The sequence below is a fragment of the Leucoraja erinacea genome, chromosome 22 (assembly GCF_028641065.1).
Source record: "Leucoraja erinacea ecotype New England chromosome 22, Leri_hhj_1, whole genome shotgun sequence".
NCBI lineage: Eukaryota > Metazoa > Chordata > Chondrichthyes > Rajiformes > Rajidae > Leucoraja > Leucoraja erinaceus.
In genome coordinates, this window is record NC_073398.1 from 946,202 (window position 1) to 962,604 (window position 16,403).

At 48.6% G+C, this 16,403-nt stretch overlaps 1 protein-coding gene across 1 annotated transcript in view; it reads left to right on the forward strand.

Moving 5' to 3' along the window:
* The window catches only part of LOC129708029 (dynein axonemal heavy chain 3-like), a 426,708-nt gene that overhangs the window by 146,955 nt on the left and 263,350 nt on the right, over nucleotides 1-16,403 (forward strand). Inside the window, exon 28 of the mRNA XM_055653570.1 lies at nucleotides 8,152-8,293. Within this exon, the coding sequence (XP_055509545.1) occupies nucleotides 8,152-8,293 (142 nt within the window). The remainder of the gene's footprint in view (nucleotides 1-8,151; nucleotides 8,294-16,403) is intronic.

The following is a 16,403-nucleotide window of genomic DNA, read 5'->3' on the forward strand; positions in this document are numbered from 1 at the left end:
CAGGGTGCAGGCTCTAGTCAACGCAAATAGTTCGGCTAGCTGGGCTTAGAAGGGAGCCTCAAAAGATGTTGCTTCAATGGTCGTTCCCTCCTGATTAACAATCACATAGCCTGACAACCATTCTCCCTTTTCAACAATGAATGAGCTGCCATCTGTAAACAGAGTAACATCCAGATATATTAGCCCATTCAGTCAGGGACAGTCACTGGTGGAAATTGTCTCGTTTCTCTCATCACATATTCGTTTTTACCTTTACCTGGGCTTCACTGTCTCCAATAGGACAGTCTTTCCAAAAGGCTCTCACAGCTCTTGACATGCGGGCCGATGAAGACTGACCAGTCCATATTATTGGTTTAAATACCCATTGCAACGCTGGAACGCAAACAGTTCATAACCATAGCACAAAACCGTGGCCAGTCATTTCCTTGCTGATACTGAGTGTCACCTGACTGGTTGCCATAAATGGGTTTTTTAAACCTTCCCAGAAAATCTTCTGCAGCCTCTCCTTCCCCTGGTTTCATATCTCCCTTTGATATATCGATTGGCTGCTGGAGTGTGAGGCCCACGGCTGCCAGCATAAGCTGTAATCGATCCTCATTGTTACCTGCCTCTGGGTGCGCCACCGCTAGGGCTGCATGGTTGTTCTAGGTTAAATGAACCAAGAATCTGGTATACTCAATCGCTGTTAAGACTTGCTGAACTAGTACCCATAAATCTCGGGAATCAGCGTGATATACAGATATCGTTGTCCTTAAAAATTCAATGAAAGCTTGTGGATTCCGTTTCTTAGGCACTCCCAACAAAATTGCCATCATCTCATGTGGTTTCCACAGCAGCCACACATTATTCATGGCTGTTTCGTCGTTGTCTTGTTGATTGGGTGGAGGAGGCATTAGGGCTCTGGGGTTAGGGACTGTTCTGACAGGATATTGGCACCTGGAGGATGCTTTCTTATTCCGTCTATTTCAGCACCTTCTCTAGACTGGGACCTAGTGTGCCTTGCTACTAAACTGGGGCTTCTCCTTCTTCTTGGGTCAGACGCCTGAGGTGGATGCACTGTCGGTTCCTGACTCTGCCCTGGGTAAACTTGGGTAAATTTCTGTCACCACTGACTAGGGCTTGGACTGTGACCCGAGGGCTGATAGGGAACAAATTCCAATTATTTTCCTATACCTCCCCTTTGTCTCCCACTGCTAATTGAAGGCCAACCATTTGAACTGCACAGTCCTTTCTTATCTTCCAGAATTTCCAGCCTGCTTGTGTTCAGTCTTATCTCTCTCACTCTCTCTCTCCTGTTGCTCATTCCTCTAGTGTGCACACTCTTGTCTCAATACCTCCACTTATTAAATTTATCACATTACAATATTCACACCCACTTATTCCATACACAGTATTAATATTCTTATGCTTTATTCTTACAACAATATAATAATGACGTTAACATTTTACTATTTCTTATTTAACAACTGTGACATCGCTGGATCTGAATTCAATTGTTTCCCACCATTCCAAATGATTCAAGATTAATTTTGCATTGTCAGTGTTTAGCCGACCCCGTTTCCAAATCTTTAACCCCCCTCTTGCCATTCCAAATTACCAAGAGGAATTTAGCATTGTCAGTGTTTAGCTGACAGGATCCAGTTCAGCCGTCATTTACCATCGATCATTCCCAATGACCAAGTCTCTCCATTCCAAATGGCAGAGTCTTTCCATTCCCAATGGACCAGTCTGTTTAAAAGTCTATCTTACCACTCAACAAGGTTTGTTAGATTGACTTGATTCTGTCAGGATCCCGTTCAACACAAGAACGAAGGGTCGACTACGCAGTGAATACGGAGAAGAGGAAAACAGAGTGGTGTTTAACTACTCACTCCTGCGTGGCCAATTCCTCTGGTCTGATCAGTGCGCAGTTTGACTCTTATTTTCGTTCCTTGAGTTGTCGGTTATCCATCTGAATCCCACTTCTGACACCAAATGTTAAACTGAGTTCTTTCAATCTAAAGTCAACTTGACTCAAACACTTGTTGCTGTTAAAATCAATTCTTTATTCAGCTGAGACTAGTCTCTTGAACCTTCCAACACAGAGCTGATGCTCTGGGGCGGGTCCAGAGAGGAGTAACTTTGATACAAACTCATGGCATTTATATAGGTATTAGACATTTTAGATACAGAGGGTATGACAAGCTAGTAACTAATCATCTGAGTCCTTCTGGTGATCAACATCAGTCACATGATCCCCCTTCCCTGGCCTCATTACAGCCTTCGTTTACCTGTGCTTTATAACTGTTTTAGAATTATTTTATTTCAACACAGCAAAACCCCAGTAGGCTCTTATGAAAGACCATTCCTCAAAATACAAGATACGTATATAACACAATGATCACACGTCATACACACTGTCTATACCAAGAGAAAATATATTTATATAAATCTAAACAATTTCTATAAGTCTAAAGTGTACCTTTCTATTAAGCCAATACATTTCATAAATTGTTTCACTATACTTTCACACATTTTGAAATGTGTCTTTAAAACATTAATTATATAAGTTTGCTGACTTACAGTTTCTAAGTTCAAAACGCACATTTCCATCTCCCATCCAAAGATACATGGGTCGTAAATCTGTCAATTTACTTAATATGAGTTTGGTGCCTTTCCTGTTATCGGGAAGTAGGATTTCCAATCTCATGTACCAGGCAGAACACAAGAGACTACATCTCAGACCATTACGTCAGAATTCCATCTGCTTCAACCTTCTATAAACTACTCCCTCAATCTAATTATTTCTCAAAGCAACTATTCTTTCACTTACATCTTATTCCTTATCACACATTATAATTGTACACAGCCAAAGCTAACTGCAGTCTATCATCTCTCAGCCTTGAATTCTCTCAAACCTAGCAAAACAAGCCATAACTCTGTACCTTTATGTCACATTCAGAGCTCAAAAATGTACCATAGAGACAGAGCAGATGGCCTAAGAAGAGGCCCCTTCAGCTTCTCATTCTTCAACACAAAGCCATATCAAATACAATTTCCTCCAGTGCTATAATTGCCCCAAACAATAACCTAAGCTAAGCAGGTTCTGGTTCAGGCCTCCATGTTTTGATTCATCTTTGCCTGTGTGTATGTGTCTGTTTGCACTTTATTTCAGTTCAGGAAAACTTTAAGCTTTTCTTTTGCAAATTACCTAGCTTATATAAAAGTCACTATCCAAGTGGTTCTATTTGTATAATATTTCCTCAGAATCAAGGGATATGGGGAAAAAGCAGGAATGTCGGTACAGATTTTGGATGATCATATTGAGTGGCGGTGCTGGCTCAAAGAGCCGAATGGCCAACTACTGCACCTATTTTCCATGTTTCAATGTTTCTACCTCATTGAAATGTACAGAATAATCAGAGTGGTTATGGAGAGGATATTTCCTCAAGTGGGAGAGTCTAGGACTAGAGGTCATATCCTCAGAATTAGAGGACGTTCTTTTAGGAAGGAGATGAGGAGAAATTTCTTTAGTCAGAGGGTGGTGAATCTGTGGAATTCGGTGCCACAGATGGCTGTGGAGGCCACAAGTCAGTGGATGTTTTTAAGGCAGAGATAGATAGATTCTTGATTTGTATGGGTGTCAGGGGTTATGGGGAGAAGGCAAGAGAATGGGGTTAGGAGGGAGAGATAGATCAGCCATGATTGAATGGCAGAGTAGACTTGATGGGTCGATTTCCAATCAGTTTTGATCTTATGAGGTGTAAGTGTGGAACATTTCCCAGCGATGCATTGGTCATCCAAAGTGGGACAATTCTCCAATCTCTTAAATTTCTGGGGACATGATAAACTGAAGATGTTGGAACTATGAGCAAACTACAAAGCGCTGGAAGTACTCTGCGGACCAGGCAGCATCTGTGGGTGCAATAGACAGACAATGTGTCGAGTCAGGCTGCTAAAGTCCCAAATGATGCAAGGTGCTGACCAGAAATATCACTGAAGATAGGCCCAAAGTGCTAGAGTAACTCAGCAGGTCAGGCAGTATCTCTAGGGATCATCTGGACCTTTCTGTCCTAGGCCTCCTCCACTGAGGCCCAATGCAAATTAGAGGAAAGTATCTCATATTTCGCTTGGGCAGCTTACACCCCAGCGGTATGAATATTGATTTCACTAACTTCAAGTACAGTAACCCTTGTATCCACTCTCTCTCCGTCCCTCCCCCACCCTAATCATCGTACTAGTTTCACTGTCTGTTTCACTCATTGTCACCTATCCCACAGCCAACAATGGACCTTTGTGGGCTCTACCATTCATTGATCATCATTGCTTTTTACATATCTTTCATTTATTTGTACTATCTACATCTCTAGTTTTGCTCTCCCCTGATTCTCAGTCTGAAGAAGGGTCTCGACCTGAAACATCACCTATTCCTTTTTCTCCAGAGATGCTGCCTGACCCACTGAGTTACTCCATCATTTTTATGTCTGTGTTCTGGAAATATCACCTGTCCATTCCCTCCCCAGATGCTGCTGGATCCGCTGAATGATTTTTGTTTTGATCAGTTTGACATAATGATACAATTTATTTGTTCTCATTTGAACCTCATTGAGGTTCAAACAAAATTGGTTTCTACAGTCATACATACAAGCAGAAGAACCAAGACACAACACAATTTACACAAACGTCTATCACAGCGAATCTCCTCCTCACTGTGATAGAAGGCAAAGTCTTATCTCTCCCCTGCACTGCTCATTCTCCTCCCGATGTCAGAGTCAAAGCCCCCGGCGGGCGATGGTGAATATGTCCCGTGGCCATTAAAGCCGCGCGGGGCGATGAAAGGCCACGCTCCGGGTCTTGATGTTGGAGCCCCTGGCGGGCGCTAGTAAGTCCCGTGGCCATTTAAAGCCGCGCCGGGCGAAGTGAGGCCCCGCTCCAGGTACTTTTCAACCCCGCAACTCGGGCGGGAGAAGTCGCCGTTGCGGAAGCCCCGAAATGCGGTCTCCCAACAGGGACCCGCGGGCTCCCAGTGTCACTGTCCACCAGACCTGCGGTTGGAGCCTCTGAATCTCAGGGGTCGGGTCGCAGCAGCGCGCCACCACAGCTCCTCCCGCTCCGAACTCGGCCAGCTCCGCAATGGTAAGTGGCGCGACTCCGCGACTGGAGCCCCAGGTTGTTCCGGTTGGAGGCTGCTCCACGGTGCTAGGCCCCAACGACAACGGAGACCCGACAGAGAAAAGGTCGGGTCCTCCGTACAGGGAAAAGATTTTAAAAGTTTCCCCACCCCCCCCCCCCCCCCCCACCCCCCTGCCCACCCACACACATACCCAGTTAAAAAAAAACACTATAAACTACACTCAAACGAGACAACAACAAAAAAAAGCCAGACGGACTGCAGAGGCCGCTGCGCCGTGCGTCTCGCCGCTCACCCGATTTAGAGGTACAGTGTGGAAACATGCCCTTGGGCCCACCGAGTATGTGCTAACCAGCGACCCCCGTACACTAAATCCTCCAGCACTTTGTGTTTTTCCTGTAAATGTTTGCCCATTCCCAATCTTCAATCAAACAGTTCTCAACAGTACAATCAGAGGACAATGAGTCACCGGTCACCTGCTCACTGGTACCTGGTTTGAGTTTCCTGGACGCATGCATCAACACACCTCATCACTGCCTTGGCCCTGACAAGGGGCAATGGGGCTGATCCCCATAGATGAGGGGAGGCCAAATGCCTTTGTCATCCAGGCAGCATTCAAGCAAGCCCAGCATCAAGGAATCCTGATAAAGCTGAAGTGAATGGACAGAGGTAGAAAGCATTTTATCAGGATACATCACAGGTTAGTTTGGGAACAGCTCCATTCAAACCGCAATGAATTGTAGCAAATTGTGGACGCAGCCCAGACCATCACACAAACCAACCTCCCTTCCATTGACTCCATTTACGCCTCACGCTGCCTCGGCAAGGCCATCAACATAATCTTGGACGAGTCACATCCTCGTCTCCCTTCTCCCATCAGGCACGAGGTATACGCGTGTGAAAATGCACATCTCCGGATTCACACTGTGTGTTGCTGGGAACATTGTTGGGAAGTGCAGCCATCCTACTGGAGCGTGGAGAGGCCCAGCCATCCTTGTCCAGCACCAGAGACTCGGACCACCATGTTACAGAGAGAGCTGAGATTTTAGTCATGCAGCGCACAAACAGGCCCTTCTGCCCACTGAGTCCGTGCTGACCCCGCACACTGACACTATCCCACAAACAAGGGGCAATTGACAATTATTACCAAAACCAATTAACCTATAAACCTGTATGTCTTTGGAGTGCGGGAGGAAACCAGAGCTCCCGAAGAAAACCCACGTGGTCACGAGGAGAACGTGCAAGCTCCGTACAGACAGCATCCATAGTCAGGATGGAACCCGGGTCTCTGGCGCTGAGAGGCAGCAACTCTACCGCTGCGTCCCGTCTAAGTCGATGGAGAATGAAGGAATTTCCCCCAATCCCTACCCTCTCACCTACATATACACACAGGTGGACAGATGCATACAACCCCAGACACACACGCACACTGACATATGCACACTAAGTTACACACACACTTTATTGTGTGTCCTGAGGCCCAGTAAAAAGCTCCTACTTCCGTGCCAACCAGTCAGCAAAATGACTATACTATGGCGCCATCTGGTGGTTGGGCCAGATAGATCGAACCCTCGTTAGTAGAACTGGAACGGGCACGTGACTGCGTTTGGCGGGGGGATGATGTCATGAGTCACGGATGTGCTCAACTGCATGGACTCAGTGAGTGCTCACTCTCAGCGCGCGAGTGTCTGACTCTAACTAACAATAAAGATCACGTGTGTCTCGCCATAGTACATGATTACAATCGAGTTGTCCACAGTGTACAGATACATGATGAAGGGAATAACATTTAGTGCAAGATAAAATCCAGTAAAGTCCGATCAAAAATAAGCCGAGAATCTCCAATGAGATAGATAGCCGTTCAGCACTGGTTGTGGTACGATGGTTCAGGTGCCCGATAACAGCTGGGCAGAAACTGTCCCTGAATCTGGAGGTGTGCGTTTTGCCTGCTGGGAGAGGGGAGAAGAGGGAGTGGCAAGGGTGCGACTGGTCCTTGATTATGCTGCTGGCTTTGCTGAGGCAGCTTGAGGTGCAAACTGAGAGAATGGAAGGGAGGTTGGTTTGTGTGATGACCTTGGCTGTGGTCTTGGATGGAGCTGTTCCCAAACCAAGCTGTGATGCATCCTGATAAAATACTTTGTATGGTGCATCTGTAGAAGTTGGTGAGAGTTGTAGGGGACATGCCAAACTCTCTAAGCCTTCTGAGTTGATGTGCCTTCTTGGTCGTTGCTTCAATATGGGTGGTCCGGGAGAAGTTGTTGGTGATATTTAATCTCAGGAACTTGAAGTTTTTAACCATCTGTACTTCAGCGCCACCAAACTGGGGTGTGTGCACCGCTTCACTTCCTCAAGTCGGGCACTATCTTCTTGGTCTAGCTGACATTGAGAGAAAGGCTGTTGTCTCGACACCAGGACACGAGGTGCCTGATCCCCTTCCTGTGCTCCTAACGTGCGAGGCACAGTCAAGGTCCCCAGTAAATTGCCAGTGCTCACCTGCCGGTGGTGCCATGATGATATTTTATTGTCACTTGTACCGAGCTGGGTAAAGTGAAACTCTGTAACTGTAAACAAAGTACACAGAAGAATAGCCACAAAGGTTCCGACAGTAACCAAAAATACTTCCCCCCACCCCCACACCAGGTCCCCCTTAGTTCCGCATTCCCCCCCCCCCCCCCCCCCCCCCCACAACAGCAGTCCCTCTCGGATACGAGGCCTGTCCATCTCGGCACCACCGTGAGACCGACCTTTGCCCAACTCCACCCTGGGCCCGTCTGGACCCCGAGACTCCCAGCATGGCCTGACCCCGATCCAGGCTCCTAACCCACCTCATCCTCAACCTGACCCCAGGACTCAGACCCAACCCGACCCCAGGACTCAGACCCAACCCGACCTGACGTGACCTCCAGGACCTGCGGGCTGGAACGGCGTGGATTCCCTGCAGGCCCTGTGCGAGGCTCATATCCTCTAGACGGCTGCTTGTGCAGCAACGGGTGTGAAGAGGAAGATGACTGTAACCCATCTCAGCCTTGTTCTCCTTCCAGGCCATCACCCAGCAGGAAGGGCTGAAGGTGTTCCTGGACAAAAGCAATGAACAGATTGAAGATATCGTCACCCTGGTGCGGGGCAAGCTGACCAAAATGGCTCGAATAACTCTGGCCGCTCTCATCACCATCGATGTCCACGGTGGGTGAAGTCTTTCCTTTGTTGAATTACACCACCCTCATTTATGGCTAATGCCTCAATCGCTCACGTCTGTGGGAACAGATGGACAAAGCCGTGATTCCATTAGTGCTTCCACTTCCAGCACACTTCCCCGCTAACTGTGGCATTGCACAGGAAAATGTTTAAGTAACATTTGGACAGGAACATGGACAGGACAGGTTTAGAGGGATATGAGCCAAACACAACCAGGTGAGACTAGTGTAGCTGGGACATTGTTGGCCGGTGTGGGCAAGTAGGGCTGAAGGGCCTGTTTCCACACTGTATCACTCTATGATTCTATGACTCTATGACTTCAATGAGTTGTGCTGCTAATGACCTCCAACTGATAATGCGTGTAAGAAACAATCTTCATGAAACATACTTTCTTGATTTCATAAATGGCAGGAGCAGAATTAGACCATTGGGCCTATCAAGTCTACCCCGTCATTCAATCATGGCTGATCTATCTCTCTCTCCTAACCCCATTCTCCTGCCTTCTCCCCATAACCCCTGACACCCTCTTCTCATAACTGTTTTGTTTAGCTTAGTTTAGAGAGATACAGCGCGGAAACAGGCCCTTCGGCCCACTGAGTCCACGCCGTCCAGTGATCCCTGCACATTAACACTATCCTACACACACTAGGGACAATTTACAATTTTCAATTTTACCGTCAATTAACCAGTATTTTATGTGGGGGAAATAGGGTAGGGTAAGGGGGAAACCGTCCTTCAGTCGCTTCCTGGCGAGGATGCGGCTATTATCCGAGTCGTGTCCTCGCCCCCCCCCCCCCTCACTCATTATCATCTTCTCCACAGCCAACAATGGACCATAGTGGACTCCACCTTTCCTTGATCATCGGTGCTGGCTTTCATTTGTCCTTTTGCATACCTTTCCTTCATTTGCTTTTTGTACCTTTCTCTATCTCTCGTTTCCCCTTTTCCCCGGACTCTGTCTGAAGAAGGGTCTGGACCCGAAACGTCACCTATTGCTTTTCTCCAGAGATGCTGCCTGAGCTGCTGAGTCACTCCATACTTTGTGTCCCCACATCCTTTATTTGCTGTCATCTCTCTTCATTCTTCCCACCGCAGTGCGTCAGCCTGTTTATACCTTGCTGTAATCTATCTCTGGCCTCTCCACAGGTAGCGGTGATTCCCAGATATGTCTCATGTGCTAATTCAGATATTATAGCTTTCACAGTCTGGGTCATGAATGAAGGCACAGTGGGAGATGAGCATTAGTCCACAGACACTGCAGGGCAGTCTAGTCGGTCCCATTCCCTGCTCCGTCTGCAATCCTCATGTCTCATCAATCTGTTACAGGCAGGAAACTCCACGCTCAGCAAACCCTCTTCTCTTCTCTTTACCTTTTGCTCAGAACTCTAAGCCTGCGCCCCTTGTCTGGGCAAGTTCTACAAGTGGGCTCATCTGCCCATCAAGCCTACTCCGTCATTCAACCAACCAGTCAGCGGAAAGACAATATATGATTACAATCCAACCATCCACCACGTACACATACATGATAAAGGGAATTACGTGAATGATATTTAGTGCAAGATAAAGTCCAGTCACAAACAAGCAAAGATAGTCCGAGAGTCTCCACTGAGGCAGATGGGAGCTCAGGACGGCTCTCTGGGTGTGCTAGGATGATTCAGTTGCCTGATAACTGGGAAGAAATTGTTCCTGAATCTGGAGATGTGCGTTTTCACACTTCTGTGCCCTTTACCTGATGGGAGAGGGGAGAAGAGGGAGTGGCCAGGGTGAGACTGGTCCTTGATTATGCTGCTGGTGTAAATGGAGTCAATGGAAGTGAGTTTGTGTGATGGTCTGGGCTGAGTCCACAATTCTCTGCCATTTCTTGCGGTCTCGGATGGAGCAGTTCCCAAACTGCTGTGATGCATCCTGATAAAATGCTTTCTACCGCGCATCTGAAGAAGTTGGTGAGAGTTGTTGGGGACATGCCGAACTGTAGAAACAAGGAACTGCAGATGCTGTCTTACACAAAAGGACACAGAATGCTGGAGTAACTCAGAGGGTCAGGCAGCATCTCTGGAGTACATGGATGGGTGACATTATGTGTCAGATGGTTGCGCACTGATTTGTGTTGTCCCTATGTGCGTGACTGTGCTGCTGCTGCAGTAAACTGTGTTGGCATGTTGTTTTAATGCACGCCTCTGCACTTGTGCATGCTGCAAGGCGGGTGAATGGACAATGGGGTGTGTGCAGCATAGTGAGTTCACAGCTGGCAGTGGAATACGCTTCTCCTGCTGCTGACAGCTAGTGTCTCAAGCTCCACTGTTTACCATTGCTGGAACTGACTTTAACAAGGTGGTTGTGCCTCACCATGTAGAGGAGCAGAGATAGAAACTGAAGAAGGGTCTCGACCCGAAACGCCACCTGCTCCTTCTCTCCAGAGTTGCCGTCTGAACCGCTACTCTAGCTTTTTGTGTCTATCTTCAGTGTAAACCTGCATCTGTAGTTCCTTCCTACACATGTAGGAGCAGTGGTGGAGTTGCTGCCTTACTGCGCCAGGGACCAGGGTCACTGTAAGGCAGCAACTACACCTCTGTGTCAGGTTCGTCATGCACAATGTGGGCCGAAGGGCCTTATGCTGTGTTCCATGTTCTATCACAGATTCTCCAGATGAGGAAGATATTTGATAGTATTAGTTGTCCCTGTGATGTTTGAGCAATGCCGTGAAACAACATTTCACCCACAGCCAGTCTTGAGGATTTAGAAAGGTGATCCCTAACAAATAGGAGGAGAAGCAATGATTCACTGATCCAATACTTTATTGTCCCACGTACCTTGGTGCAGTGAAATACAACTGGCGTCTATTATAAACCCACTGACTCCCACAACTATCTCGACTACACTTCTTCCCACCCTGCTTCCTGTAAAGACTCCATCCCCTACTCCCAATTCCTCCGTCTACGCCGCATCTGCTCCCAGGATGAGGTGTTCCATACCAGGAGATCTAAGATGTCCTCATTCTTTAGGGAACGGGGGTTACCCTCTTCCATTATAGATAAGGCTCTGACTCGGGTCTCCTTGATATCCCGCAACTCCGCTCTTGCTCCCCCTCCCCCCATTCGTGACATTGTCCTCACCTTTCATCCCATCAGCCGTCGCATACAACCCATAATCCTCTGACATTTTCGCCACCTCCAACGGGATCCCACCACTAGTCACATCTTCCCACCTCCACCCCTTCCCGCCTTCCACAGAGACCGTTCCCTCAGTAATTCCCTAGTTATGCTGCTGGCCTTGCCGAGGCAGCATGAGGTGTAAATGGCGTCAATGGAAGGGAGGCTGGTTTGTGTGATGGTCTGTGACTGTGTCACAGTTTGCAGCTGGATTTTAGAAGTTTACAGCTGGATGACGTCACCGTCCACAGCTGGACTGTGGTGCTGTTTACAGCTGGATTTTGCCAAGTTTGCAGCTGGAATGTTTATCGTGCGCGACATAGAATTTCTAGTACAAAATATTTAATTTATCTGACAGGACCATTGCTGATTTTAAAATGGGAATGTCATTTAGCTGGGCACAATATGCTTTATTTCTTTAAGGCACCAATATATATCTTGACATAGCTTGGAACCATTTCCACATCTTGCAATATTCCACCTGTCACATGCACAGCCTCCAGTCCACCCTCAGTTTTGATTGCAACGAACGGATCTAATCATCAATGAATGATTGTGTGAAAACTTAATCCGCCACTTTCATTCAGCTGGAAACTGTGTAGCCATGGCAACTTCTCAGAGTCAGACTGCTGGTGAATAGTGTCCCGGCATCATTTGTGTTCAAAATAGAAACTAGAACCTCACGGCCATTTTCAATTAATCCGATTAATTAATACTGGTTAAAGTGCAATACAATAGCAAGTAATTAATTCTGTAGATATAACAAATTAGCATTGAATAAAAATAATCAAACTCTTTAGACTTTAGACAATCAGCATATGGGTTTAGTGCAGGAAGGAACTGCAGATGCTGGTTTACACCAAAGATAGACACAAAACACAACCTTACATGCTTTTTGTGCCCTTACATATCCCTAGCTTCCCTCTTCCTGGACTCTCAGTCAGAAGAAGGGACGACCCGAAACGTCACCCATTCCTTCTCTCCAGAGATGCTGCCTGTCCTGCATTAGTCCTGCAGAGATGCTGGGTTAGTCCTGCATTATGTGAGGGCTATGGGCCAAAGACTGACATCTTTCAAATGCTTCATCCTTGTCAGTGCTGCCATTGTTGAGGGTGAAGGGTGTTTTGTTTAGAGTAGTTTGGAGACACAGCGCGGAAACAGGCCCTTCAGCCCACCGAGTCCGCGCCAACCAACGATCTCCGCTCACCGGTACTATCCTACACACGGGGAACAAGTTACAATTTTACCAACAAACCTGCACGCCTTTGGAATGTGAGAGGCCACCTGAGCCCCCGGAGAAAACCCACGTGGTCCCGGGGAGAAAGTACAAACTGCGTACAGGTATCTGGGTCTCTGGCGCTGTGAGGCAGCAACACTACCGCTGCACCACCCTGCAGCCCCTTATTTGAAGCATTTGTTATATTCGCTGTTGAAAGAATGAATGGGTGAACGGGTTAGCAGAATTGAAATGGTGAACGAAATGGAAGTGTATTTGTACGGAGTGAGGCCTGCAGATACCAGGCATGTCAGCAAGCTTGGACAGGGGAGTGGTCGTCATGGCGGCAGACTCACCTTTGACCTTGGCGTGGAAAATGGATGGTCACAGATGGACTCAACACCCCGCACTCCTCTGCCCTGGCCTCCAGCCCTGCGGCTGCTGGGTGGTCAAGGTGGAATGGAGGTAGACAGAGAGTAGGGGGAGTCATGACTGGGGGAGAGAGATTGCTGAAGGATAAATATTTGCACCACACTGGATGGGCTTTGTACACTTGGTGGTACTGACGATTCAGTTGGAAGTGTGTTTAGTCTAATTTAGAGATACAGCACGGAAACAGGCCCTTCGGCCCACCAAGTCTGCACCGACCATCGATCAACGCACAATGCCACTATCCTACACACACTAGGAACAATTTACAATTTTTACCGAAGCCAATTAACCTATAAACCTGCACATCTTTGGAGTGTGGCAGGAAACTGGAGATCCCGGAGAAACCCCACGCAGGTCACGGGGAGAACGTGCAAACTACATACAGTCAGGATCGAACCCAGGTCTCTGGCGCTGTTAGGCTGCAACTCCACCAATGCGCCACCTTGTGGACAGGAATCACGAATCTGCTTGATCACAGAAGCTCAGGTAGGCTCTATGTGCCAATTTGTGACCAGGGTTTTTGCCATCATCTGCCCACAATGACGGGCAATCACTGGCGTAAGCTCCTGTAATCCTGGAAGTCAGTGAAGGTGATGGAACGGCCACAGGGTCACACGGCACCCAGCGACAAGGCACAGCCGACAACAGCCGAGGCCACAGCTCTTTAGTTTATTGTCACCTGTACCGAGGTACAGTGAAAAACTTGTGCTAACCAGTCAGCGGAAAGACAATACATGATTACAAAACACCAATGAAGGGAATAGCATTGAGTGCAAGATTACAGGGCTTTGACAGCAGGGATAGATGGGATATCCCCCCCTTTCCTCTCCACCCCTTCCCATCTTCCCTCCCTCTTCCCTCTCCTCCCTCTCCTCCCCCTCACCCTCTAACCCCCTTCCCTCCTACCCCATCCCTCTCACCCTACTTCCATCTCCTTCCCCCTTCCCTTCTCTCCACCCTTCCCTCTCCTCCCCCTTCCCTCTCCTCCTTCCCTCTCCACCCCCTTCCCTCTGCTCCCCTTCCCTCTCCTCCCCCTTCCCTCTCCTCCCCTGCCCTCTCCTCACACTTCCCTCACCTAGCCCCTTCCCTCTCCTCCCCCTTCCCTCTCTTCCTTCCTTCCCTCACCTCCCCCTTCCCCCCTCCCCCCTTCCCTCTCATCCCCTTCCCTCTCCCCACCCACATCCACCCCCCACTTCCCTCCGCTTCCACTTTCCGCCCCCCTCCACTTCCCTCTCCTGTCACCCCTTCCCTTTCCCCTTTCCTTTCCTCCCCCCTTCACCCCCCCCCTTTCCCTCTCCTTCCCCCTTCCCCCTCATTCCCATCTCCCCCCTCCTCCCTCTCCTCTCCCCCCTTCCACCTTCCCCCTTCCCTCTCCTGCCCCTTCCCACTCCACCCCCTTCCCTTCGCCCACACTACCCCCCCCACATCCCTCTCCTCCGCCTACCCCCTCCTGTCACCCCCTTTGCTTTTCCTCCCCCCTTCACCCCCCCACTTCCCTCAGCCCACACTTCCCTGCCCCCTCCACTTCCCTCTCCCCCGCCTACCCTCTCCTGTCACCCCTTCCCCTTTCGCCTTTCCTTTCCTCCCCCCTTCACCCCCCTTTTCCCTCTCCTTCCCCCTTCCCCCCTCATTCCCATCTCCCCTCTTCTCCCTCTCCTCTCCCCCCCCTTCCACCCTCCCCCCTTCCCTCTCCTGCCCCTTCCCTCTCCACCCCCTTCCCTCTCCACCCCCTTCCCTCTCTCCTTCCCCCTTCCCTCTCCTCCCCCCTTCTTCTCCTTCCTCTTTCCTCTCCTTCCTCCATCCCTCTCACTCCTTCCCTCTCCCCCCTTCCCTCTCCTCCCCCTTCCCTTTTCACCCCCCTTCCCACTCCACCCCTTCCCTCTCCCCACACCCCCCTCTACTCCCCCCTTCCCTTCGCCCCCACTTCCCCCCCCCCCCCACATCCTGTAACTAGTAGCGTGGATAGGGGAGAACCAGTGGATGTGGTGTATCTGGACTTCCAGAAGGCTTTCGACAAGGTCCCACATAAGAAATTAGTATACAAACTTAAAGCACAAGGCATTGGGGGTTCAGTATTGATGTGGATAGAGAACTGGCTGGCAAACAGGAAGCAAAGAGTAGGAGTAAACGGGTCCTTTTCACAATGGCAGGCAGTGACTAGTGGGGTACCCCAAGGCTCAGTACTGGGACCCCAGCTATTTACAATATATATTAATGATCTGGATGAGGGAATTGAAGGCAAGATCTCCAAGTTTGCGGATGACACTAAGCTGGGGGGGCAGTGTTAGCTGTGAGGAGGATGCTAGGAGACTGCAAGGTGACTTGGATAGGCTGGGTGAGTGGGCAAATGTTTGGCAGATGCAGTATAATGTGGATAAATGTGAGGTTATCCATTTTGGTGGCAAAAACAGGAAAGCAGACTATTATCTAAATGGTGGCCGATTGGGAAAGGGGGAGATGCAGCGAGACCTGGGTGTCATGGTACACCAGTCATTGAAGGTAGGCATGCAGGTGCAGCAGGCAGTAAAGAAAGCGAATGGTATGTTAGCTTTCATTGCTAAAGGATTTGAGTATAGGAGCAGAGAGGTTCTACTGCAGTTGTACAGGGTCTTGGTGAGACCACACCTGGAGTATTGCGTACAGTTTTGGTCTCCAAATCTGAGGAAGGACATTATTGCCATAGAGGGAGTGCAGAGACGGTTCACCAGACTGATTCCTGGGATGTCAGGACTGTCTTATGAAGAAAGACTGGATAGACTTGGTTTATACTCTCTAGAATTTAGAAGATTGAGAGGGGATCTTATAGAAACTTACAAAATTCTTAAGGGGTTGGACAGGCTAGATGCAGGAAGATTGTTCCCGATGTTAGGGAAGTCCAGGACAAGGGGTCACAGCTTAAGGATAAAGGGGAAATCCTTTAAAACCGAGATGAGAAGAACTTTTTTCACGCAGAGAGTGGTGAATCTCTGGAACTCTCTGCCACAGTGGGTAGTTGAGGCCAGTTCATTGGCTATATTTAAGAGGGAGTTAGATGTGGCCCTTGTGGCTAAGGGGATCAGGGGGTATGGAGAGAAGGCAGGTATGGGATACTGAGTTGGATGATCAGCCATGATCATATTGAATGGCGGTGCAGGCTCGAAGGGCCGAATGGCCTACTCCTGCACCTAATTTCTATGTTTCTATGTTTCTATGTTTACAAGACAAATAAATTAATAGTGATAACTATGATATGATGGGTTGACATCAGTTCACCAGTGTCGCAGAGAAGGAGATGAGAGCGCACCCTAGTGGAGGATCAGAG